The sequence below is a fragment of the Ranitomeya variabilis genome, chromosome 2 (assembly GCF_051348905.1).
Source record: "Ranitomeya variabilis isolate aRanVar5 chromosome 2, aRanVar5.hap1, whole genome shotgun sequence".
Taxonomy (NCBI): domain Eukaryota; kingdom Metazoa; phylum Chordata; class Amphibia; order Anura; family Dendrobatidae; genus Ranitomeya; species Ranitomeya variabilis.
Genome location: NC_135233.1, coordinates 373,512,511 through 373,538,612, shown reverse-complemented (window position 1 = coordinate 373,538,612; position 26,102 = coordinate 373,512,511). Strand labels below are relative to the sequence as shown.

The 26,102-nt window shown below is 42.3% G+C and overlaps 1 protein-coding gene across 1 annotated transcript in view; it reads left to right on the top strand.

The window, feature by feature from the left end:
• The first annotated feature begins 3,979 nt into the window (after window positions 1-3,979).
• LOC143803786 (uncharacterized) overlaps window positions 3,980-26,102 on the top strand; it is an 80,081-nt gene continuing 57,958 nt past the window's right edge. Inside the window, exon 1 of the mRNA XM_077281553.1 lies at window positions 3,980-4,124. Coding sequence (XP_077137668.1) covers window positions 4,067-4,124 — 58 coding nt within the window. The 5' untranslated portion in view covers window positions 3,980-4,066. The remainder of the gene's footprint in view (window positions 4,125-26,102) is intronic.

Sequence of the window (26,102 nt, the reverse complement as noted above, 5' to 3'; positions counted from 1 at the left end):
GTTGAGGACAGGAGACTTGGAATCTCCTGCCCTCTGGCTGGGTATGCAATCCTCTCACCACCACGAACTCCGGTGTCTGGTCTCTAAGCGCTTTATCTTGGGGTGAGCCCAGTCGCAGCTCCAGACCCCAGGCTCCTCTCTTGCTTCCTTTCCCTTCAGTGTCTCACACTAAACTTAGTAACCCCGCTCCAGACCAGAACTTAAAGGGAAGCTACCCTGAAACTGGGTTTAGAGCTCCCCGTTCTGGTCTGGAGTTAGGAAGGTGTTGTATGTTTGTATTACCTGATTAAGGAAGCCCTCCTTGTGTCCAGGCATGACATCACCCCCTCCGAGATAAAGGCAATGCCATTGTGGCAACCGGACTCCTGGGGTGTCACAGAAAGTTAGGAAAGTATCCACCTACTACTAGCTGCTCATTCCTGGTCTCTACTTAATAATATAGATATTTGGTTTATAATGGGAACTACGCCATAGATGTGAACAGAAGCTTAGAAAAATACTGTTTAGCGTTGGGGTGATTAACGTTTTTTCTGCCAAGAGCCTTTTGTATACTGTATCTCTACCATCCTTCAGGGGCCACACAACTGTGCCTCAGCTCCAATGTCTCTTGTGCTTATACTGTAGCCCTAGCTCCATTGTCTCCTGTACTTATACTGCAGCCCTAGCCCCAATGTCTCCTGTGCTTATACTGCAGCCCTAGCCCCCATATCTCCTGTGATCATACAGCAGCCCCAGACCCCATGTCTCCTGTGATTATACCACAGCCCTAGCCCCAATGTTTCTTATGCTTATACTGCAGTCCTAGCCCCATTGTCTCCTGTGCTTATACCGCAGCCCCAGCCCCAATGTCTCCTGTGCTTATGCTGCAGCCCCCATATCGCCTGTGATCATACTACAGCCACAGACCCAATGTCTCCTGTGATTATACTGCAGCCTCAGCCTTAATATCTTCTGTGCTTATACCGCAGCCCCAGCCCCAATGTCTACTGTGATTATACCACAGCTCCAGCCCCAATATCTCCCTTGCTCATACTGCAGCCCAGCCCTATTGTCTCCAGTGCTTATACCACAGCTCCAGTCCCAATGTCTCCTGTTATTATTATTATACCTCAGCCCCAGTCCCAATGTCTCCTGTGATTATACCGCACCTCCAGTCCCAATGTCTCCAGTGTTTATACTGTAGCTCCAGCTCCTATGTCTCCCGTACTAATACCGCAGCCTCAGTCACAATGTCTCCTGTGATGATACCACAGCCCCAGTGCCAATTTCTACTGTGATGATGCCCAAGCCACAATGTCTCCTGTGATGATACCACAGCCCCAGTCCCAATGTCTCCTGTGATGATATCGCATTCCCAACCCCAATGTCTCCTGTGATTATACCTCAACCCCAGGCTTAATGTCTCCTGCTTTTTTACTGCAGCTACAACCCAATGTCTCCTGTGATCATACCGTAGCCTAAGCCCTAATGTCTCCTGTGTTTTTATTGCAGCCTTGGTCCCCATGTCTCCTGTGACCATATCGCAGCCCTAGCCTCAATTTCTCCTGTGATTATACCACAGCTCCAACCCCAATGTCTCCTGTGATTATACTGCAGTTCCAGCCCTAATGTTTCCTGTGCTTATACCGCAGCCCCCGCCCCAATGACTCCTTTGATTATTCTGTAGCATCTACTGGCCCAAGCGAAGAGGTCTCCAGTAATCAGCCTGGGGGCTGCAGAAAAAGTCCTGCGAGCCAGGGTTTCTCCAGCACTGGTATAGAGGAATTAGTTCCTCCCTGCTTCTGTACCTGTTAGTGTAGTGCCTTGGTTTTTTTTTTGTTTTTTTTGCTTATGTTTATTGTATTTGTCTATACTTGCCCCCTTTTCACATTTAAAGCGCCATGGAATAAATGGCGCTATAAAAATGTATAATAATAATAACTAGTTTAATATCAATGGAAAAATGTTTAGAATTGAGAGTCCTCAGTGGTTGATACCTTTTAATGGCTAACTGAAAAGATGGTAACAAATTGCAAGCTTTTGAGACTACTCAGGTCTCTTCATCAGACATAGACTAATACAAAATCTGAAGAATCACATATTTATGCACAACACTGCACAGAAATAATGCCATAGATAAGACAGGTGACGTGAAGCAGAATTACCAATATGGGAGAGTGATAAACAGTTATGTCCATAAATATTGGAGTATTTTAATATTGATGGAATTTGTATAGGAATAACATTATGTACTGATCAATTTCTTATCAAGAGAGACTATCTTTTTAAACCTCTTTCCACTTTGGTTAATAGATGAAGATTCTAAATAAAGGCATTTTCTTAAAAATCAGGAGACCTCTGCATCCAATCAGCACCCTCTGATTAACTGCAGTGTTGACGATCCACTGGGAGATTCAGTCTTTTGTTCTCTTTTTGAGGCTGAACATTTGCAGCCAATCAATGGCCACATGTGACGTCCTCCGCCAGAGGAAGAAGAAGCAGTAGACTGGTGGGGAATATTCACAGAGAAACAGCAGGGTCCAGTAGGTGAATGTCTGTTTTGGAATTTTAACCCCTTAGTGACGGAGCCAAATTTTTGAAATCTGACCTGTGTCACTTTATGTGGGAATAACTCTGGAACGCTTCAACAAATCCCCGTGATTTTGAGATTGTTTTTTCATGACACATTTTTCTTTATGATAATGATAAATTTAGGTCAATACGTTTTGTGTTTATTTATAAAAAAAAATATCAAATTTGAAAAAAAATTTTAAAAAAATTTGCAATTTCCTAATTTAGTTTCAATGTGTTTATTTGAAGTTTTCATAACAAAATATAATATAACATGAACAGTCTTCCCTGCAAGAAGTACATAGCTGTTTAAGGTATACCATATTGGAATAATAGAAATAATAGAAATATAATGGTAGCAAATAAATGAAAATGTGTATTATTACCACCTAAATGCCGCTAACTTCTGAACAGCTGTCAGACTGTAAGGCCACTATTTGGTCGTGAATTGCCATCGCAAACATCAGGACCACAAAATGATGATCTGAGGGCACCAGTTTGGATAAAGAGGAAGCCCCCACATTCTTTTAACCATTTATAATGATGTAGTCACTATTGACAGCAGCATCTAAGGGGTTAAACAGATTTGGACGGTGCAAACACTAATCGTGGCTGTTGCTGCAAGTTGTCAGCTATAGTGCACAGCCGACAGCTGCTGGATTGTCACCTGTATGGGGATGGTATTCTCTTATATCTCAGGTCAGTTAAAAGACGTATTGGCGGTCATTAAGGGGCTAAGACTGCCATCAGCTTGTAATTAAAAAAAATGGAGGACAACTGTTTAAAATCAACCTTGAATTCCCAAGACTCAAATTGTTAGGTGGCCAACATCTAAAAATCCTACTCATCGCAAACGTTTGTGGTCCTGATCCTCAATGTCAACCTATATATTCTTACATAGTCTTACCCAAAAAAAGAGAGTTAGTTACAGAAAGGAGATAACTCCTACTCAACTCATTGACAATGAGCCAAAGCAAAATGGATCACCTCTGACTGTTGACTCAGATGACCCAACATTCCCACACCCCGAACATCCAAGACTAAAAAAGCAACAGGGGGTTTACTACAATTATATGTGTCACTAAAATATTCAAAATAAAAAACATTGAACATTTTAAAACTTTTTGGAGAAAAAAATTAAGGAATTCTCAAACTAAGACCCCCATACTCAGTCCCACTTACTCCATGCTTCTACTTTCATTTCCTGCATGATAAATTCTCTCTAACTTCTCCAGCCTGTGTTTAGATATCGGACCCAAAGCCATACATACATTACTTTTTCATTATCGTGTATGAGGTCACTGATCACACACCTTGGTGCACTCCCTGCTTTCTATAAGTCCCAATGTGTATATATGTGTGACCTTTGCTTCATACATATATGGAGATACATAAAGGGAGAGGGAGAACATATTCTGGACACTTTACCTCCAGGAGGACCTTTCTGGATATTTATTTTCTTGCGCCAAAGTGACTTTTTTGCTGTCTCAATACTTTTGTTTAATATTTATTAACCATGTATACTGCATGGAGCACACGAGTGATTATCCTGGGGATTGTAATGTTACTGACCGGTAAGAAAAAGAAATGACAATTTTGCCTATTATATTCTTTCATATTTTATGTTATTATGTATTTATTACGTTACAGTTTGTTTTATTTTAGATTGCATTTAATTATGCTTTTTTGTTTGTTTCATTGCTTTATTTTATTATTTTTATTGTTTGTATTCAATTTTTTTTTTTAAGGATTGTATTTCATTTTTTATTATATACTGTATTATTTTTACTTTATTTTATTAATATATATTTTTATATTATCATTTATTTTGTGTGTTTTTTTATTTTATGTTATATTTTAATATTTGATTACCTTTATTATATTGTATTTTATTCTATTCTATTAATTTCCATTTTATTATAACGAATGAAAAAATATGATTTTATATTGCACTATTCTTTATCACATTTCACTTATGTATGATGCTCAATTAAGTTTATATTTTTATCATTATTATAGATATTTTACTATTATTCATATTACAGACTATTTTAATATGATTTCTATTATTAAAACTTTATTAGTTTTTATTATTACATATATATGTTAGATTGATTATTTTATTATTATTATTACAGATATATTATTTATTATTATTACATATATTATTTCATTATTTTTATAATTATTATTATAGATCAATTTGTTTTTATTATCATTATTATTATTATTACAGATATCTTATTTTATTATTATTATTATTATTATTATTATTATTATTATTGTTGTTGTTATTATTCTTACTATTATTATATTCAATTTGTAATTTTATCCTTTTATTTCCATGGTATGACATGATTAACACTACTGTATTTTTAGAAATTATTTATTTTATTTTAATAATATTTTTTAGTTAGGTAAAGAGTAATTATTTCTTAGACTACAGACTTCATAATGAAGAATTTTTTCATTGGTGAGGTTTACTAACAAGTAGCTTAGAAATGTCCAGCAGTGGAGACCCAACTGTGTCACCTGCTATGTTGGTGGTTCTGATCATCACACACATATAGGTCTCTACACAATACAAAGAAAAATAATAATCCCTGTGCTTCACTTTGGAGGCATTCCTACCTCTACCAGTGAGATGGATATAGTTATTACACTGAACACTTCAGCCGACTCTGACAATCATAGGATTTATAGTTTCACTGTCACAGGTTGAACCCTATCCCTTATCCCCAGTAATCCCCCAAAAAAGGGTCCGGTAGAGCAAGAACAATGTTCTTCAGCCCCATCTTGAATGAATCAGAGGGGCACATTACCCATCTCTGTTCCATCTATTGGCTATGGAACTGCCAGAAAAAGCCAAGTTCTTTGCTCCCCTATTTCCAGAAGTCCCATAGACAATAGTTGGAACAGAGATGGGTCATTTCCTCTCCATAATAGAAGGTATCTGCAGAGCCACCTTCTCAGGTTCTGGATCCCCATTTTTGAAATTGCTGTCAGACCCCCTTGAATCAATAAGTTATCTCCTTTCGAAGGACAGAGAATAACTTGCAATTCTGGGAGGTCTTGTCTTATACCCCAATTAAGTGATACTTCTTTAAGCCTCTAACACTCAGTTATTGTAAGGTGCTTCAAAGTCTTGGGGTCAGGGTGAGGCCATAGTCTGGTAAATTATAGTTTAAAATGTCAAGTAGGAAAATTGTGTATAATATACAGGTCCTTCTCAAAAAATTAGCATATAGTGTTAAATTTCATTATTTACCATAATGTAATGATTACAATTAAACTTTCATATATTATAGATTCATTATCCACCAACTGAAATTTGTCAGGTCTTTTATTGTTTTAATACTGATGATTTTGGCCTACAACTCCTGATAACCCAAAAAACCTGTCTCAATAAATTAGCATATTTCACCCGACCAATCAAATAAAAGTGTTTTTTAATACCAAACAAAAAAACCATCAAATAATAATGTTCAGTTATGCACTCAATACTTGGTCGGGAATCCTTTGGCAGAAATGACTGCTTCAATGCGGCGTGGCATGGAGGCAATCAGCCTGTGACACTGCTGAGATGTTATGGAGGCCCAGGATGCTTCAATAGCGGCCTTAAGCTCATCCAGAGTGTTGGGTCTTGCGTCTCTCAACTTTCTCTTCACAATATCCCACAGATTCTCTATGGGGTTCAGGTCAGGAGAGTTGGCAGGCCAATTGAGCACAGTAATACCATGGTCAGTAAACCATTTACCAGTGGTTTTGGCACTGTGAGCAGGTGCCAGGTCGTGCTGAAAAATGAAATCTTCATCTCCATAAAGCATTTCAGCCGATGGAAGCATGAAGTGCTCCAAAATCTCCTGATAGCTAGCTGCATTGACCCTGCCCTTGATGAAACACAGTGGACCAACACCAGCAGCTGACATGGCACCCCACACCATCACTGACTGTGGGTACTTGACACTGGACTTCAGGCATTTTGGCATTTCCTTCTCCCCAGTCTTCCTCCAGACTCTGGCACCTTGATTTCCGAATGACATGCAAAATTTGCTTTCATCAGAAAAAAGTACTTGGGACCACTTAGCAACAGTCCAGTGCTGTTTCTCTGTAGCCCAGGTCAGGCGCTTCTGCCGCTGTTTATGGTTCAAAAGTGGCTTTACCTGGGGAATGCGGCACCTGTAGCCCATTTCCTGCACACGCCTGTGCACGGTGGCTCTGGATGTTTCCACACCAGACTCAGTCCACTGCTTCCTCAGGTTCCCCAAGGTCTGGAATCGGTCCTTCTCCACAATCTTCCTCAGGGTCCGGTCACCTCTTCTCGTTGTACAGCGTTTTCTGCCACATTGTTTCCTTCCAACAGACTTACCATTGAGGTGCCTTGATACAGCACTCTGGGAACAGCCTATTTGTTGAGAAATTTCTTTCTGGGTCTTACCCTCTTGCTTGAGGGTGTCAATGATGGCCTTCTTGACATCTGTCAGGTCGCTAGTCTTACCCATGATGGGGGTTTTGAGTAATGAACCAGGCAGGGAGTTTTTAAAAGCCTCAGGTATCTTTTGCATGTGTTTAGAGTTAATTAGTTGATTCAGAAGATTAGGGTAATAGGTCATTTAGAGAACCTTTTCTTGATATGCTAATTTATTGAGACAGGTTTTTTGGGTTATCAGGAGTTGTATGCCAAAATCATCAGTATTAAAACAATAAAAGACCTGACAAATTTCAGTTGGTGGATAATGAATCTATAATATATGAAAGTTTAATTGTAATCATTACATTATGGTAAATAATGAAATTTAACACTATATGCTAATTTTTTGAGAATGACCTGTATACTTCCTTTGAGTCACTCATTTGGTTATTGGCCAACTCTATTATCTATCCATCATTGGTCCATTACATACCTCCTAGACTTTCATTTTAATGACTCAATTTTTTACTTTTGTCCTAAAATGTCCCTAATTCAGTATATTTCTATTGTTATTTTATCCAGTTGGGTCCATATAAAGCAAGCTATGGCACTTCAAATAACATATAACCAAATTCGGACTTATGTAAATAGGCAGCTAAAAGAAGAGAATCATATAATATTAAAAATTAAACTTTTATTATAAATCACTAAAATTCAAGTAAGAGAATGGCACTAAAACAAATACAGGAAAGTGTCCAGAAGGGGGATGCTAATCTTATCCAAGGTGAACAAAACACCCAGTTAATCCATATATATCAATATTTCCAGCAAAGGTTATATATAGAAACATGTACAAAGTTTAAGTAACCGTATTCTCCACATGCTGTAAAATACCTAATAATATAGGACTAGGGGATTGTGCAAACAAGCATAAGCAGAAATGTGGCTAAAAGTTAATTAGATGGGTGCATATAACATCCCATAACATACCAATGAATACACAATTCTACATAGTAAAGTATTATACAAGGGTTCACCCCTGGATGAAGCAATGGAGGAAACGTACGTCGGGGTGAGTGTAGACTCCTAATCTATTCTTCCCCATTATCCAGAGGTTTATTGTGCTCAGGTATAGTGCCTTATATTTTCATCATCATTGTCCAGTACATGAAATCACTTCTCTATAAGTATAACCCTTGTATTTGTTTTAGTGCCATTATCTTACTTGTATTTTAATGATTTAAAATAAAGGTTTAATTTTTAATATTTTATGGTTCTCTTCTTTCGGCTGCCTATTTACATAAGTCCGAATTTGGTGATATATTTCTGTTGTTGCATCATTTAATGATTTGTCATTGGTCATTTGGTGCTTGAAAGTTTCTTTTTCATTCTAGAATGCTCGATTCTTGTGAATGATGTGTGACAAGTAGTTACAATACTTAGAGGAGGTTGATTTATTCATTTTCTTGCTGCGTTTTTGATCATCTTTGAAGGGTTGGAATTCTAGTTTCTTCTGATTATCTTAACATATGAGAAAGAATAAAGTTAAAACAACGTCAGCATCTCCTGCTCTTAATGTGGTTATTAAAGTGGTGGCCAAGCGTCTATTGAACATTAGAATTATAAAACTACCTCAAAACCATAAGCTGCCTATAACGATCCACAATATAGCAAATATCTCAGTGCTTAACGAGCGCCAATAATAATGAGGAGTTTTTCTATAAATCAGATCATTTGATTTCCCCTCTCAAACATTTTCCATTACAAGTGATGCCTGATTCCATTGTCAAAAATAGTGACAATAAAAATTGGATGGGCTAAGATACAAAAGTGATGTCCCACGATCACCATCTGGACAGGATGATTGCAAATGATCATCCATGCAAATAATTTTGTGAGCGATGTCAAAAGTTGTTTACATTAAGAAAAAAGTTATATAATGATATAAAAATTGTATTTTTTTTGCCCCAAAGAGTTAAAAAAAGCAACTATGACTCTATGGTTTTGATTCATAAAGACGAAGTTAGGAGCGCAGGAGAGGGAAGATTAACTTTCCCGCAACAGTTCTTCAAATTTTGTCAGTGGAGAGGGGGTCTGTGATTACTTTGTTGATGGAACCGGAGAAAGCAAGGAATATTATGGTGTTTTTTCCTAATTATTTACTAGTAGTGAAAAGAGCAAACGAGGTACAAATGAGTGTGACTCCTTAGAAAATTCGGTAGCAATCATTACTGGTTAACAGCATTCCGCGGCCATTCATCGGGTATCCGACAGAGTTAGCGACCTCATAGTGCAAATATTGGAGGCCATACATTGAGTAACAGACCCCGGCATGCCTGCTTACATCTGTATTTACTGCCTCACCTTGGTTAGCCATCTTATTTGCACATCTTATCAGCTTTCTCTCTACGTGAATGTATAGTATTGCCTACAATGTGTAACTGGGTGGACAACATGACACACTGGGGGACAGAAACGGACCCTTGTGCAAGAACAATGTGTGGTCCCTTTGCAGTCCAATAGCTCATCATCTGCTTTAGATGTGAAAATGGGGCCCCCTACCTCATGGGTTGCATCAATGAAATGTCCACCCCTGACATGACTTTATGATCTGGTCACCTTGGGTCAGATTTCCATTACTCTTGATGAGCAGTATAACATAATTTGCTGCGCTACTCTATCCAGTGAAAAATGGAAACCTGTGAAACCAATTATAAGTCATCAAGATCCATTAGGATCCATTAAGATCTGTTGCTAATTGGACCGTCACATCCATTTATATGGAACCTAATGGGATCAGACCCTCATAGAATTGGACTTTAGCTATGCAAAATTGCATGACCATTTTGGTACAAATGTTTTAGGTAAGACTGGGTTCACACAGCATCCTAGTCCTTGATCAGCACTTAGTTGGAGCTTTCCCTATGAATATCCAAAAAATGTTGTCCTATCGATGGAGTCATTAATTTAGACGTGACAGATAAAAGTCCGTCTTTTTAGCTGGATACAATGGCATGGTAGACTACATTATTGTGTACAGCTGAAAAGATGGACACCACCAGGAATAAAGGTCAAACAGCCTAAAGTTTAAAATTGTAGAATCCAAGAATGTTAGAGTTGGACGGGACCTCCAGGGTCATCGTGTCCAACCCCCTGCTCAATGCAGGATTCACCAAACAATTTCAGACAGATCTCTGTCCAGCCTCTATTTGAAGACTTCCATTGATGGAGAACTCAAAACCTCTCATGGCAGCCTGTTCCACTCATTGATTACCCTCACTATCAAAAAGTTTTTTCTAAGGCCGGAGTCACACATAACGTATAAAAAATCAGTCCGTGTTTCACGGACGAGAATCACACAAGTGTTCCCGAAAAGTGATCTGTATGTAATCCATCTGCAATGCGAGGATGCTATTTCCTCGCATCTATGTATCCATGTGACTTCCATATGCAATCCGTATGACATGCGTATTTCTCAATGGTTTTCCCACTGAATTTAATGGCTCAATGGGCTGAAATGAGGAAAATGCTTGCGTATTTCTCGCAAGTCAAACTGATGGTCGGGGTGTTCTCCGTTTTTTTCTTGCACCTATAGACTTGTATTGGCGAGTCTCAGCCGATATACGGTGCAAATTGCAGCATGCTGCGATTTCACTCGCACGTATAATACTGCCGAGAAAAAACGGATGATGGGAGCTGCCCCATAGATTAACATTGGTCCGAGTGCTATGCGATTTATTATCGCATAGCACTCGTCCGTATTCCTCTCTAGCGTGACTCCAGCCTAATATCGAATCTGTATCTTCTCCCTTTCAGTTTCATTCCATTGCTTCTCATGTTTCCATGTACAAATGAGAATAATGATGATCCCTCTACACTGGGACGTTCCTTTAGATATTTGTAGACTCCATTTGACCCATTGAAGTCAATAGTTTAGGCAGAGAACTGTATGAATTCTGTTTTGGGATACTTGCAGTAGTTAGAATCCCACGATGCTGAGTTAGGACGTACTATGCACCCAGCCTAACCAAAAACAACATGGACTTTCGCTACAGTCAGTATTTCTTCATTTTGAGAACAAATATGAATAGCTTTTCTGATTAAGTCTCCATGACTATAAGCAACTGTAAGTGCATTATATAATTAGACCAGATTGTCGCCATGGTATCTCGCAGAGCTAAGAATGACTCTGGACTGTATTGAAGGTTGATGTTGATTCCTTTCCAAAAGAGATAGTGACCTAAAGATAGTCATGTAAAATGCCATTAGGAAGAGCTGGTTGACAGTTGGCAGTTGGTAATTAGTTTTGAGCATATAGTGAAATATTCGTATTCGGGAAAATAGGCACAAATAAATTCTAATATCCGTGTATTCGTACCAAATAACATATCCAATGCAAGTCAATGGAAAAGCCAAATCTTTTTCTGCTGGACCCAACATGTCTGGGGGCATGGGAAAAAAGCTGACAAGGATGGGAAAGAGCTAAAAATGAAAAAGGGAACAGCGTGGAGAAGATGCCTGCATGCCTTTCTGACTCACATATGGTATCTGGGAATATTGTTGTCAGACTATTGTGCCAATTTTACGGATTCTTAAAAAGACCTACCAAACCAAACCTATCTTTTTTTTTTTTTTAAATTCGTTTATTTATTAATCACAAATAAAATACAGTATACATGTTCGTCTTTGTTATTGGCTTGCATGGTTACATTCGCAAGAAACGAAAAAGACATCAGAGCATATATATGCTAATCATTTATATATAAAAAACATATATGTGAAATTATGGAACTGTCAGTACGTAAAGTTCCTAAACTACAACTAAACTAAGCCTCCAGAACTACTACTACGCCGCCATTTAACAGTAACATTATGCTCTCCATTGCGCAGTGTCTGCAGAACAAGAGATCAAAAAAACTATATCGTTATCAATTGGTTAGGTCACAAAGTGAGATGGGAGGTATTCCACCTATCCCAGATTTTATTAAATTTGCCCGGGCAACCCCTATTCTGATAAAGTGTACGCTCATATGGGACAATCGTATTCACCAACTCAATCCAGGACCCAAGGGAGGGGGGTGAGTTTCCCATCCACCGCAACGCTAACATCTTCCGTGCCAGAAATAGCGTTTCTCGTAAAAAAATCCCAACATGATGTTCCCAAGCCTCCTCATCCCATACTCCGAACAGACAGATCAAGGGTTCAAGAGGCACCGGGATTGACAGCAGAGAAGTCAGTAACGACGTTACCTCCCCCCAATATTGAAAAATAATGGGGCACTGCCATATCATATGTATGAAGTCAGCGTCTGGCAAATGGCAACGCAAACATTCCGACGTCGAATATCGACCCATCCAAAAAAGTCTCATTGGAGTCAAATATGACTGATGAATTATGTATAACTGGGTCATCTTATTATTAATTGACGGGGATACTTTAAGGGGGGAGTCTAGAATTTCTTCCCATTCTTCGTTTTGCATATCAGGGATAAGTCCCTCCCACTTGCCTTTAATCGAATTTATAACTGAGTTCGTTCCCATCGATAACAGATATGTGTACAGAGATGAAATAAGACCCTGAGGTCCCTGTGATTTAAGAATACCTATCAGGGGCAAAGATGAAATGTTGCGGTTTGCTCCCACATTTCTAATATATGACTGAATGGCTGATCTAAGTTGCAGGTAACGAAAAAATTGAGATCTTGGAAAAGCTTATTTAGCTTGCAGCTGTTCAAAGGAGATAAAGACCCCCTGATCGTATAAATCTCCCACCGAGAAAACCCCGTAGGAAACCCAAAAACCTGCAGATGGGTGATCTACCAACATCGGGAAATAACCATTATCCCATAAAGGCATTTCGGCAATAATATCCCCAAACCCAATAACTTTTTTAATTTGTCGCCAAGTCGATCGCGCCAATCGGAGCATGGGTAATAAGCGGGGAGCGTTTATTTTTTCTGATTCCAGAAGACCCAACGGACATTTAGCGCTAGCCGAACAAACCAGGTGACTTTCAGAGTTAGGGAGACAGTTATGAGGCATCCATTTACATAGTGCCCTAGCCTGTCCCGCCAGATAGTATAAAAAAAATCCAGTAATGCCGCTCCTCCCCCCTGCTTAGATCTCTGCAAAGTAGTCAATTTAAGTTTAGGCCTGCTTTTCCCCCATATGAATGAAGCAACTTGAGAGTTTAAGTTGGTGAAAAAGAATTACAGTTACTGCGCTATGTTAAAGACAATAATTGAATTTAGGGAGCAATATCATTTTAATGAGGTTAATGTGGCCTGCTACAGATAATGGAAGCTGTAAATTTCAATTTAGCGTAGTCTAGTAGAGGGAGAATATTGAGTTGTAAGTCCGACCTACTATGTTGGGACATATATATACCCAGATACTTAAAGTCAGATACTATGGGCAGCGAGGAAAGAGTATTAAGATTAGATGCTGGGGACTGAGAGAGAGGTAATAGGGCAGATTTATCCCAGTTAATATATAGGCCTGAGAACCCACTAAATTTATCTATGGTAGCAATCACCCTCGGTAACGTTTCTTCTGTGTTATCCATGAATACTATCATGTCATCAGCGTACAAACCAATGGTATCAATTCGACCGCTATTTTTATACCCTCAATACCAGGGGAAGATCGTAGACGTATTGCTAATGCCTCTATTCCTAGAGCAAATAGGGCTGGGGAAAGGGGGCACCCTTGACAGGTTCCCCTATATAATGAAAATGGCTCAGAAATGGAACCGTATACAATTATACGGGCCTTAGGTTTCATGTACAATACACTAACCCATTTCAAAAATGTATCCCATAAACCATATTTCTGCAGGCAAGCAGACAAAAAGGGCCATTCAAGAGAGTCAAACGCCTTAGCTGCGTCCAACGATGCTAACGCCCAGTTATTATCTGGCAGCAAAGAACTACACTCCCCGGCCACTTTATTAGGTACACCATGCTAGTAACGGGTTGGACCCCCTTTTGCCTTCAGAACTGCCTCAATTCTTCGTGGCATAGATTCAACAAGGTGCTGGAAGCATTCCTCAAAGATTTTGGTCCATATTGACATGATGGCATCACACAGTTGCCGCAGATTTGTCGGCTGCACATCCCAAAGATGCTCCATACAAGGCAGGATGGATCCATGCTTTCATGTTGTTTACGCCAAATTCTGACCCTACCATCCGAATGTCGCAGCAGAAATCGAGACTCATCAGACCAAGCAACGTTTTTCCAATCTTCTACTGTCCAATTTCGATGAGCTTGTACAAATTGTAGCCTCAGTTTCCTGTTCTTAGCTGAAAGGAGTGGTACCCGGTGTGGTCTTCTGCTGCTGTAGCCCATCTGCCTCAAAGTTCGACGCACTGTGCGTTCAGAGATGCTCTTAGGCCTACCTTGGTTGTAACGGGTGGCGATTTGAGTCACTGTTGCCTTTCTATCAGCTCGAACCAGTCTGCCCATTCTCCTCTGACCTCTGGCATCAACAAGGCATTTCCGCCCATAGAACTGCCGCTCACTGGATTTTTTTTCTTTTTCGGACCATTCTCTGTAAACCCTAGAGATGGTTGTGCGTGAAAATCCCAGTAGATCAGCAGTTTCTGAAATACTCAGACCAGCCCTTCTGGCACCAACAACCATGCCACGTTCAAAGGCACTCAAATCACCTTTCTTCCCCATACTGATGCTCGGTTTGAACTGCAGGAGATTGTCTTGACCATGTCTACATGCCTAAATGCACTGAGTTGCCGCCATGTGATTGGCTGATTAGAAATTAAGTGTTAACAAGAAGTTGGACAGGTGTACCTAATAAAGTGGCCAGTGAGTGTATATTGGATTATCGATTGAACCCGCCTGATATTTATAGAAGTGCTCTTGCCAGGCATAAAGCCAGTTTGACCTGGGTGTATAATATCTAATATAATGGAGTTCAACCTAGTGGCTAATATTTTAGTAAAAATCTTATAGTCTACATTTACTAACGATATGGGACGATAGGACCCGCGTTCCAAAGGATCTCTCCCCTCCTGAGTACAATAATATGTGCCTCATAAAAAGTATCGGGCAGACATCCTCCTCTCCATATCTCTTTGAATACTTTCAATAAAAGTGGAGCTAGTACTTCCCGGTATTTCCTATATAATTCAACTGGAAAGCCATCTGGCCCAGGGGCCTTCCCAGAGGCCATATCCGTTAGCTTGCTCTATTTCTTCTAAGGTGAATTCAGCGTCCATAAAGGCCTGTTGAGTGGAATTCAGTGTAGGGAATTTTATATCGGATAAATGTCCTAAACAATCTGAAACACTGAAACCACTCAGATTCATATAACCCTTTATAATAATTATAAAAACACTGAAGTATTTCCTCAGTGATGGAGTTCAATGAGCCGTCTGGTGAACGAATTTGTATTATCATATTAGACGTATTATGTTGACGTACCAGGAAAGCCAAACATTTCCCTGCCTGATTCCCCATTTCAAAGTATGACTTCCGCGTAAAAAACAGCTTGCGTTTAGATTTAGTGTCTAGGTGCTGGGTGTACAATCTTTGCAGAGTTAACCACTCAACCCTATTATTATTAGTTTGGCTAGCTGTATATGCGGCCTCAGCATCTTTCAACTGTTGCTCAATCTCATCGTCTTCCCTCGATGTTACCCTTTTAATATAAGAGATCGTAGAGGACAAGCAGCCCCTTAGATATGCCTTAAGGGCGTCCCAAAATAAATTGACGTTTTGAGGTTCGGGATGAGACCGAATATAACAATTCAATTGGTCAACTGTCCTGTCATCTGAGTCTATTAGTTTAAGCCAAAAGGGATTCAGCTTCCATATTCTACCATTATTTAGTCTCCCAAACGTAAGTTTAAGTATAATCAGACTGTGGTCTGAGATTCCTTTATTACCGTGTTCTATACTATCTACCCACTGCACCAAGCCGCTGGATCCAAAAATATAGTCTGTACGGGACAGGGAGCTTCTTGTAGATGAGTGGCAGGTATATCCTTTTTCCCCAGGGTGACGTATCCTCCACAGATCCATCCAGCCGCTATTTCCTATGAACAATGCCAGCTGGGTCGGGGCAAGAGAAGGAGATGAAGATAGAGGTTTCTCAGATGACCCATCTCCCAGTCTCAACCTATCAAGACCACTGTCCATGACTAGGTTAAAATCACCCATACAAATAACATGTGCATCCGGGAAATTTAAGGCAAAACTCATTGCCACCTTAAGGACTGAAACATTAGCCGGAGGGGGGTTGTAGATACACAATATAACATATTCACGGGAATTAATTAATGCATGAACAAAAACAAAACGGCCTTCCATGTCCCGCCAAGTCATCCGAGCTTCCCATCGAACATCTTTGTGTATTAGCAGTGATACCCCTCTCGAGTAGCTAGTATGAAACACATGAACATGCCACTGTACCCAGGGTTTCTGTACACTTCTGGCCATATCTCTAGTCAGATGCGTCTCTACCAAGGCCACAATATGAGGATGATACCGTCTGATCTGGGAGAACACCTTAATTTTCTTCCGGGGTGATTTAATACCCCGTATGTTCCAGGTCATGCATATCAACTCAGACCCCATATTCACTCCTTAAAACATGGTATACATTAATAGTTAAGAAAAGTCTACAGATTGCGCCTAGATAATGATAATAATTTCATAGGCGGCTTTTACCCAAATACCCAATAAGGCTAGTTAAATAGTTAAACCTAACAAGAAAAAAAAAAACAACAAGAACTGAACAATCCAGGAGCATAGTTTAGCGCTCCCATCATCAAATAAACCTGGGGATACTGTTGTGAATTCCGCTCTTGGGCTCCCTCCGGTGGTTGTAAGTGGCACTTTTGTGAGTTCTGCTCTTGGGCTCCCTCCGGTGGTTTTGAGTGGAACTGCTGCTCCTTGGATCTAGCAGTCAGCAGCTGCTTCCACTGATCGTCTTTCTGGCTCGGCTATTTATCCTGGCTCTATCCTTCAGCCTGGGCCAGTTGTCAATGGTTCCTGGTTGGATTCACATCTCTGCTTGGATTTCCCTGATATTCTGACCAGTTCAGCAAAGATAAGTCCTTGCTTGTTCTTTTGCTGTCCACATATTGTGGACTTAATCGTTCAGCTCTTTCTATGTTTTTTCTTGTCCAGCTTGTCAATATGGATTTATTCAGTTAAGCTGGAAGCTCTGGGAAGCAGATTTACCCTCCACACCTTTAGTCAGGTGTGGAGTTTTTTGTAAACTCTGTGGTGGATTTTTCTAGTTTTTTTATACTGACCGCACAGTATTCTGTCCTGTTCTATCTATCTAGCTAGACTGGCCTCCTTTGCTACATTCTGATTTCATTCTGCGTATGTCATTTCCCTCTCCACTCACAGTCAATATTTGTGGGGGGCTGCCTTTCCTTTGGGGATTTTCTCTGAGGCAAGATAGCTTTCCTGTTTCCATCTTTAGGGGTAGTTAGTCCTCCGGCTGTGACGAGGTGTCTAGGGAGTGACAGGAACATCCCACGGCTACTTCTAGTGTTGTGATAAGCTCAGGAACTGCGGTCAGTACAGGTACCACCTCCTCCAGAGCTCGTTCCATGTTGCTCCTAAACCACCAGTTCATAACAGGATACCCTCTCTGACTCCAGCGTCCGGTATTGTTGGTGTATTGAACGCTCGCAGAGAGAGCTCCATCTCCGAAATTTGAAAGATATTAGTTGGTCGGAAACTTATCAGGATTCCGTTGCATTAGACTTCCCACGGGATCGCAGCCAGTCCGCTGCCTCAGATGGGTCGGTGAAGAATAAGGAGGAACCGTTGCAGACGACTCGGAGATGAGCTGGGTAGATCATGGAGTAGATAATATTCTTGTCTCTGAGTTGCTTCTTAATGTCCATAAATCTTGCCCGCTGTTTCTGAAGCTCAACAGAAAGATCAAGACTGTAGCGCTGTTGAACTTAATAGGACTCTTTTGTTATGCCAGACGTAGAATAGTGTCCCTATCGTTACAATTGAGAATTCGTGCCAGAAAAGGTCTGGGTGGGGCCCCAGGAGAGAGAGATTTTGTAGGGACTCTGTGGGCTCTTTCCACCGAGAACATTGGAGAAAAATCATCTCCCAAAGATGAGCTAAGCCAGTCCTCCAGGCATTTTTCAGGCTGTTGACCCTCCGAGAGCTCTGACAGACCGATGATGTGGATATTATTCCAGCGAAGTCTATTCTCTAAGTCATCAGCCTTTTGTTTCCAAGCGTTTGCAGAGCCAGCGACTTTCGCCAATTTTGCCTCCATAGGTTTAATAGTGTCCTCTACCTGAGACACTCTTGTCTCTACTTCCGTTATACGTCCTTTCATGGTCTGCATATCCTGCCGCAAACGCCCCACTTCAGTATACACATCCTCTATTTATTCAGAAAGGGACGTTCTGGTTAGGGATATAGCTTGCATCAATTGTTCAGATGCTTGCTTAAAAGTCATATCATCTTGCTCAGTCTCATCAATACTATCAGAAAGATGTTTTTTCTCCCACTGGGCCTGTGAGGAATTGTTTCTAAGAGATCTTGCACCATCTGAGGTGTCACTCCTGGCAAATTCTTTCAACTTGTCTGCTGCCGCTGTGTTCTTTGGGCGATGCATGACTAGTGGCTACACAGCACAACAAGGCGGTCGGAATTAGATTTATAAAGATATCATACAGCCACGGCCAGGCTATTATCTATAATGTATGTCACAATAAGGCACCTGTATAATCAGGAGCTGCACAGCTATGGCGAATCCAGAGCTATGGTGGGAACCCTCGTTTCAGGGAAGATCTTTAGCACCCACAATGTCAGCAACCAAGAGAGGGCTTTAGGAGATCTTCAGATAATAGCGCAGTCAGACAAGCAATAATTAATAGGGGAGCGTGGGGCCCAATTTCCCAGAGCACTCACCACGCATCCCCTTAGTAAATGCAGGATAAGCGCTCACCTATCCAGCAGCGCTGTTGTGTTAATGAGTCGCGTCGCGTCTCCTACTGCAGGAACGTGCACTTCCAAGATAGCCGCCGTCCACACAGATGACGCAGGTCCTCCCTTTCCTCCCGGCGGGTCCGGGTCCCGCAGCTCTCACCCACAGGTGCCAGGTATCCCTCGGGGATCAGGGGGGGTCCGGTCGCAGCTGTGGACAGTGCAGCACCATCCTCCAATAGAGCGCTCTCTCAGAAAATGGCCGCAGCCACACGTGCAGCCCACCGCTCCGCTATATAGCACAGGCAGCCTCTAAATGTTTGATGGCCTTGGCGGCCCACTCTCTCCAGCTGCGCAGCAGCAATGATGAGCCGTTCCCCGCCTCCCACTGCAGGAGCACGCGTCTCAAAGATGGCCGCCGTCCACACAAGCACCGCCGCCAGCACAAGTCTCTTCTCACCCCCCGGTAGGTCCGGGTCCCGCAGCTCTCACCCACAGGTACCAGGCACTCCCCAGGGACCAGGTAAGGATATCCGGCCGCAGCTGTAGACAGCGCCGTACTGACCGCCAATGGAGCGTCCTCAGAAAATGGCCGCCGACACACGTGGAGGGAAAAATGCTAAGAAACATTTTTTTCCTTCATAATTACATGTATATAACACAAAATAAAAATAAAGCATATGGTCACACAGAGCATTTTGGCTTTAGTTTTTATTATAACATTTGTGAGGGCTCTCACTCCTACATTGGGAGGTCCCTCTCTCATTCCAAATTGTTAGCCAGATAGTGGAATACATATTCCCCAGCACTTTACAATGCCAGCTCAAATATGGCCATTTGAATTTTGAGCTTTGCCCGCCACCAACACCACGTCCACCGCCATGTCATTATGCGGCCCTCGCTTACAATTTTCAGAGGGCAACCAGGTGCCGTGAAACCTGCGTTTTGTGAGCTCCACGGTTCATTTTGGCCAACGGATCCCAATGGAACAACTGTCACAGCAGGTGAAGCCGCTGTAAGGTGAATATAACACAGGAGTTGGGGGAGCTGTATGATTAATGTCAGGAAATTGGAAACTACCAGACACCAAAAGCATTCGAATTAAATTCTGAATACAGTGTAACAAGCGAGGGTCTGTATTGTGCTCAGTCTGTCAGGCCTGAAACCCATGTCAGGAACATACAGTATACAAGCCTCATTTTACTTGAAAGCAGCCTCCACAAGTGAAAGAGACAGGAGTGCCACTGACCTATCTGCACAAGCAGTGGCGTAACTACAAAGTTATGGGCCCCGGTGCGAACTTCCAAATGGGGCCCCCCCCCTACCCCCCCCTACCCCCCCCTACCCCCCCACCTTCCCCCGCCCCGCTTCCCCTAGATACGCCTCGGACTGTTGCAGGAATCTCCTGCACTGCAACATGGTGTTGGGTGCCAGCACAGCCCGCACAGTGGTATATCCAGCACAGCCCGCACAGGGGTATATACAGCACAGCCCGCACAGGGGTATATACAGCACAGCCCGCACAGGGGTATATACAGCACAGCCAGCACAGGGGGTATATAGAGCACAGCCCTCACAGTGGTATATCCAGCACAGACCGCACAGTGGTATATCCAGCACAGACCGCACAGTGGTATATCCAGCACAGACCGCACAGTGGTATATCCAACACAGCCCTCACAGTGGTATATCCAGCACAGACCGCACAGTGGTATATCCAGCACAGACCGCACAGTGGTATATCCAGCACAGCCCGCACAGTGGTATATACAGCACAGCCCGCACAGTGTTATATACAGCACAGCCCTCACAGTGGTATATCCAGCACAGACCGCACAGTGGTATATCCAGCACAGACCGCACAGTGGTATATCCAGCACAGACCGCACAGTGGTATATCCAGCACAGCCCTCACAGTGGTATATCCAGCACAGACCGCACAGTGGTATATCCAGCACAGACCGCACAGTGGTATATCCAGCACAGACCGCACAGTGGTATATCCAGCACAGACCGCACAGTGGTATATCCAGCACAGCCCTCACAGTGGTATATCCAGCACAGACCGCACAGTGGTATATCCAGCACAGACCGCACAGTGGTATATCCAGCACAGACCGCACAGTGGTATATCCAGCACAGACCGCACAGTGGTATATCCAGCACAGCCCGCACAGTGGTATATACAGCACAGCCCGCACAGTGTTATATACAGCAGAGCCCGCACAGTGGTATATAGAGCACAGCCCGCACAGTGGTATATACAGCAGAGCCCGCACAGTGGTATATACAGCAGAGCCCGCACAGTGGTATATACAGCAGAGCCCGCACAGTGGTATATACAGCAGAGCCCGCACAGTGGTATATACAGCAGAGCCCGCACAGGGATATATACAGCAGAGCCCGCACAGGGATATATACAGCACAGCCCCCACAGGGGTATATACAGCAGAGCCCGCACAGGGATATATACAGCACAGCCCCCACAGGGGTATATACAGCACAGCCCGCACAGGGGTATATAGAGCACAGCCCACATCTCATCTCATCCCCCCCCCCCCCGATAATGGCCCCACAGTCCGGTTAAAAAGAAAAAAAAAAAAAAACTCTCCTCACCTTTCCTTTTGCCCGCGCTGCTCCTGGCGGCTGCAGTCTGCCCAGGACACTGCAGGTGCGCGATGATATGACGTCATCGCGCACCCGCAGTGTACTGTCAGAGGCAGAGCGGGGAATGATGGGAGAGGAAGCGTCAGGTGACGCTCTCTCCTCCCATCATTGCATTGAACTATACCGGTGTCATAGACGCCGGTATAGTTAAATGCGGCGGCGGCGGCGGCGGCGGCGGCACTGGGGGGGTTCCGGGGGAGGAACAGTGCAGCGGCCCACTACTGGCATCGGCTCTTCTGGCATTTGCCAGAAGTGCCCGATGGCCAGCCTGGCCCTGCTCAGACCTGCCGGCCCGGGGCCCCTGACCTGCGGGGCCCGGTCGCAAAGGCGACCGCTGCGACCGCGGTAGTTACGCCCCTGTGCACAAGCCTACGCACTTCTTCTGGAAACTACCCAACCAAGCAGAGTTGGTTTTTTTCATGGTTTTGAAAAACAATGGAGTAATCACAGGATATGTCATCCCAGAGAGTGTCGCGGTCTGTGAGGTGTATTACTCAGGTGACAGGCCGTGCTATACAGCTCAGGTAAAGGCCTTAGCGTGGCAATGACCATGCTCCAATATGTGTAAGGCTGCGGCCTGTATAGGTCTGTGGAGCATATTAACCCAGTCTCTTAGATGTGCTTAAAATGTACAGAAACTGGCCAATACCCCACCACCACCTTTTTTTGTAAGGACCCAAATTTAGAAAATGTAAGGGAAGCAACAGTTTAATAAAGAGACACAAGTCTAATTTTTGAGCAAGGAATAGTCAGCAATGGTATTTGTCCAGCACCGTACAATGTAAAGTGCTAATGAATATGTATGTCCTATCTAACTAACAATTCGTGAACAGACATATATGTTGACTAGGGACAACTGAACGCTGTCCTGGGACAAAGAACTGGATGTGGTTGCTGACTGTTGTGTCTGTGCAACTGCTGGATGTGGACAGGAGGAATCAGCACCTCCTTCCTGGACAGCAGAGTGGGAAGGATGTAGCACAGGGGAAGGGCCAGTGGTTTCACCCTCAGACACAGATTTTGTAGCCTGGGTTCTACCCACCTACTGGGGTGCTGCTTATGTGAGCAGTATATGGCATATGCTAACAGAGGTATTATTACCCTTTATAAAGGGATGCATGGGTAAGATTTTTGAACTAGCAGCATATATATAAAGCATGCTTCATTACTCATATTATTATTCTTTGTAAGGCTGAAACCTGAAGAATTGTGTGGAGCATATTAATGCATTCATGTACCAAAATGTCCAAGTGCACAATAAAAAAATCAACATCAGGCTACCAGAAACATGCTTAAAGAGACCGTGAGAAGGGCAACCAATTAAAAAAATTATAGTAATAGAATATATAGAGATTGAGGGTAGAAATTTGACCTTTGACAATGTACAAAGGTTTCCAAAAATTAACCCAAGGGGTCTGTATCATACACGCTGAAAGACGCCGTGATGGGAACATCACAATACACTTTGCAGTTATTACAAGAGGTATATAAAAAAAAATCTTAATTTTCTATTGGTTTTATAAATAGCGTATCTATATCTAGCAGTTGTGCGACTGGCACAAAGCATGCAGAGATATGCAAATGTGACTATTTACCTCTAATTTTCATGAGTCGGCTGTTGCCATGTGTAATAAAGCTGATGTCTTAAAAATAATTTCCACACATTGCCCCCTGAGGAAGCGGTAATAATCGGACGCGAAACGCGCGTTGGGGTAAGGTGACCAGGATCCAGATGGGACTTTCACACACATAGGTAACTATTAGTGATGAGCAAATATACTCATTACTCGAGATTTCCCGCGCACGCTCGGGTGACCTCCGAGTATTTTTTAGTGCTCGGAGATTTAGTTTTCAACACCGCAGCTGAATGATTTACATCTCTTAGCCAGCTTGATTACATGTGGGGATTCCCTAGCAACCAGGCAACCCCCACATGTACTTATGCTGGCTAACAGATGTAAATCATTCAGCTATGGTGATGAAAACTAAATTTCAGAGCACCAAAAAATACTCGGCGGTCACCCGAGCATGCTCGGGAAATCTCGAGTAACGAGTATATTCGCTCATCACTAGTAACTATCCCTCTTATTTAACCATACAATTAATTTTTTGGGATTAAAAGCATGGAGGTATATGATGATTGAACTATCACTAATTTAACTGCACTATTTGTTAAATCACTATATATTGGAGATATATGCACTCAATATTTGGTAGTAATTTATGGACATGCTGTCCTCTTGCAGAATCTCTTGATCCTGTTGCAATAGCATACGTCCCGTTCTGCATTCCTGGGTCATCATTGTTTGTATTCATGGATGGAGTCACATTTTAATTATATACCATATACTGTAAAGTTTTTTGTAAAATTATGAATTTTTTATGCGGAAGTTAATGATGGATTTTTAAATAAATAACGTTGTTCTGTAATTTATTGGTTATTCTTTGACTCTTTTTCTCCTGTTATGAACATTGCTAGATATATTGAATTTGTACATAACACCTCTTGTAGGTTACTTGTCAAAAATAAAGACAGGGTTTTTTTTTTCATAAGCATAAAGCATTCAATATGAGAAAGGGTGATGTTAAGGGATGCGGATGTGGTGGTACCCGCTATGGCCGTGTTACATATCAGAAGGTGACTAGATCTCGCTCTAGCTTCCTGTCAAAATGTGGTCAGCGCGCTACACCATTGGTCCTCCTTCCGACCACCATCAAAAGTCCCAGGAGACATAGGATCCCAACGCTGGCCACTCTGAGGAACTGTTTACGTTCCCTTGTAATTTGTCAGGCCTCTCAACGTGCACCATTAAAGAGGGTCATGAGGAGGTGGAGTGCAGTGATGCACAAACATTTGAGAACCCACGGCCAGGAAAAAGCCACGTTGGGGAAGATCAATTTCTGTCTGATGAGGTGGAGGATAGACAGTTACCATTAGGTCAGCCTAAAATCGCAACTCAGAAGGAGGATCAGATCAGAGGAATTGAAAGATGACGTGGTCGATGATTAGGCCACTGATCCAACTTGGCATGGTGGCACGCCTAGCAAGCACAGCAATGCACACATGTATGGATCCGTATAACAAAAAGACAAGAAGAGGTAGTGGTTTGACCAGAGGGAGAACTCGTTCAACTGTTCCACAGAGCTCCTACACACTATGCTAGATAACAGGACAAGGGTGCATTGCTTCCCTGTAAAAAGTTTTTTTCTGAAATTCCTTCAGACAAAACAACTGTAACTCGCATGATCTGCCAAACCAAGCTGAGAAGAGGCAAGAGCACTGCCAACCTGAGCACCACCAGCATGCAAAAGCTCATGGCAGCCAAGCACCCCAGTAGGTGGGCAGAATGCCTGGGTACAAAATCTTTGTCTGATGGTGAAACACTGTCCCTTTACCTGTGTTATGGCCTTCCCAATCTGCTGTCCATGAAGCAGGCGCTGATGCCTCCTGCCCACAACCTGCAGTTGCACAGACACAACAGTCAGCAACCATGTCCAGTTCATTGCCCCAGCTCAGCGTTCACTTGTCCCTGCCCCAGATGTTTAATAGAAAGCAGAAATATCCAGAAAGGCCAAAACGCTAAAACCCACATTGCCAGATTGGTAGCCCTGGAAATGTTGCCATTTCGACTTGTGGGAACTGAGTCTTTCCATGACCTCTTGGTGGTGGCAGCCCCATGGTACTCAATTCCCACCCGGCACTATTTTTACTGGTGTGCCGTCAGCACGTTACATAAGCACGTGTTACACAATATGGCCCATGAGCTGAATTTTGCTGTACAGCATTTTTTTTAAATATACCCTGACTTGCCGGACCTACATGCCAAGGTACGGCGTGTCAGTGCACGTTTACGAAAGTCATCTCAGGCTTTCGGCAGACTAGCTGTGCTGCAGCAGCGCTTTATTTTGCCTCATCACAGACTGATTTGTGACCTGCTCAAACGCTATAATTTTCCCTTTAATAATAATAATAATATTAATAATAAATACTAATTTTATTTCCATAGCGCCGACATATTCTGCAGCACTTTACATTTTAGAGGGGACTTGTACATACAATAAAAGACAGAATAATAATAATCACATAAACAACAGATAACAAGAGGAAAATATGAGGAAATAGGGAAGACACGAAAGGTGGATGGTTACAATTGCTTTCATTGTTTTGACTAGCCATAATGTAATAAATTGGGTGTTAATGTAATGCTGCATGAACTGGTTACCAACCAGTATGTGCAAAAGTACAGACACAGAGGGCTATTAAAGGTAACCTATCAGCAGGACTATGCACAGTAACCTACAGACAGTGTCAGGTCAGTGCCATTATACTGATTAAAATGATACCTGGCTATGAAATCCATCTTGTGGTTGTTCTTTAATCTTTATTTTCAGTTTTTAGTTAATGACATGCTCGCGCCCCAAGGCGGGAGTGCAGGGGGGTCTTCATGTGGTGCTCTGATTAGGCATTCATAATACAGATTGCTGACAGGTCACTGATCCCTCACTGACATGCCCCCTAGTTTACATAATGAATATTTGTA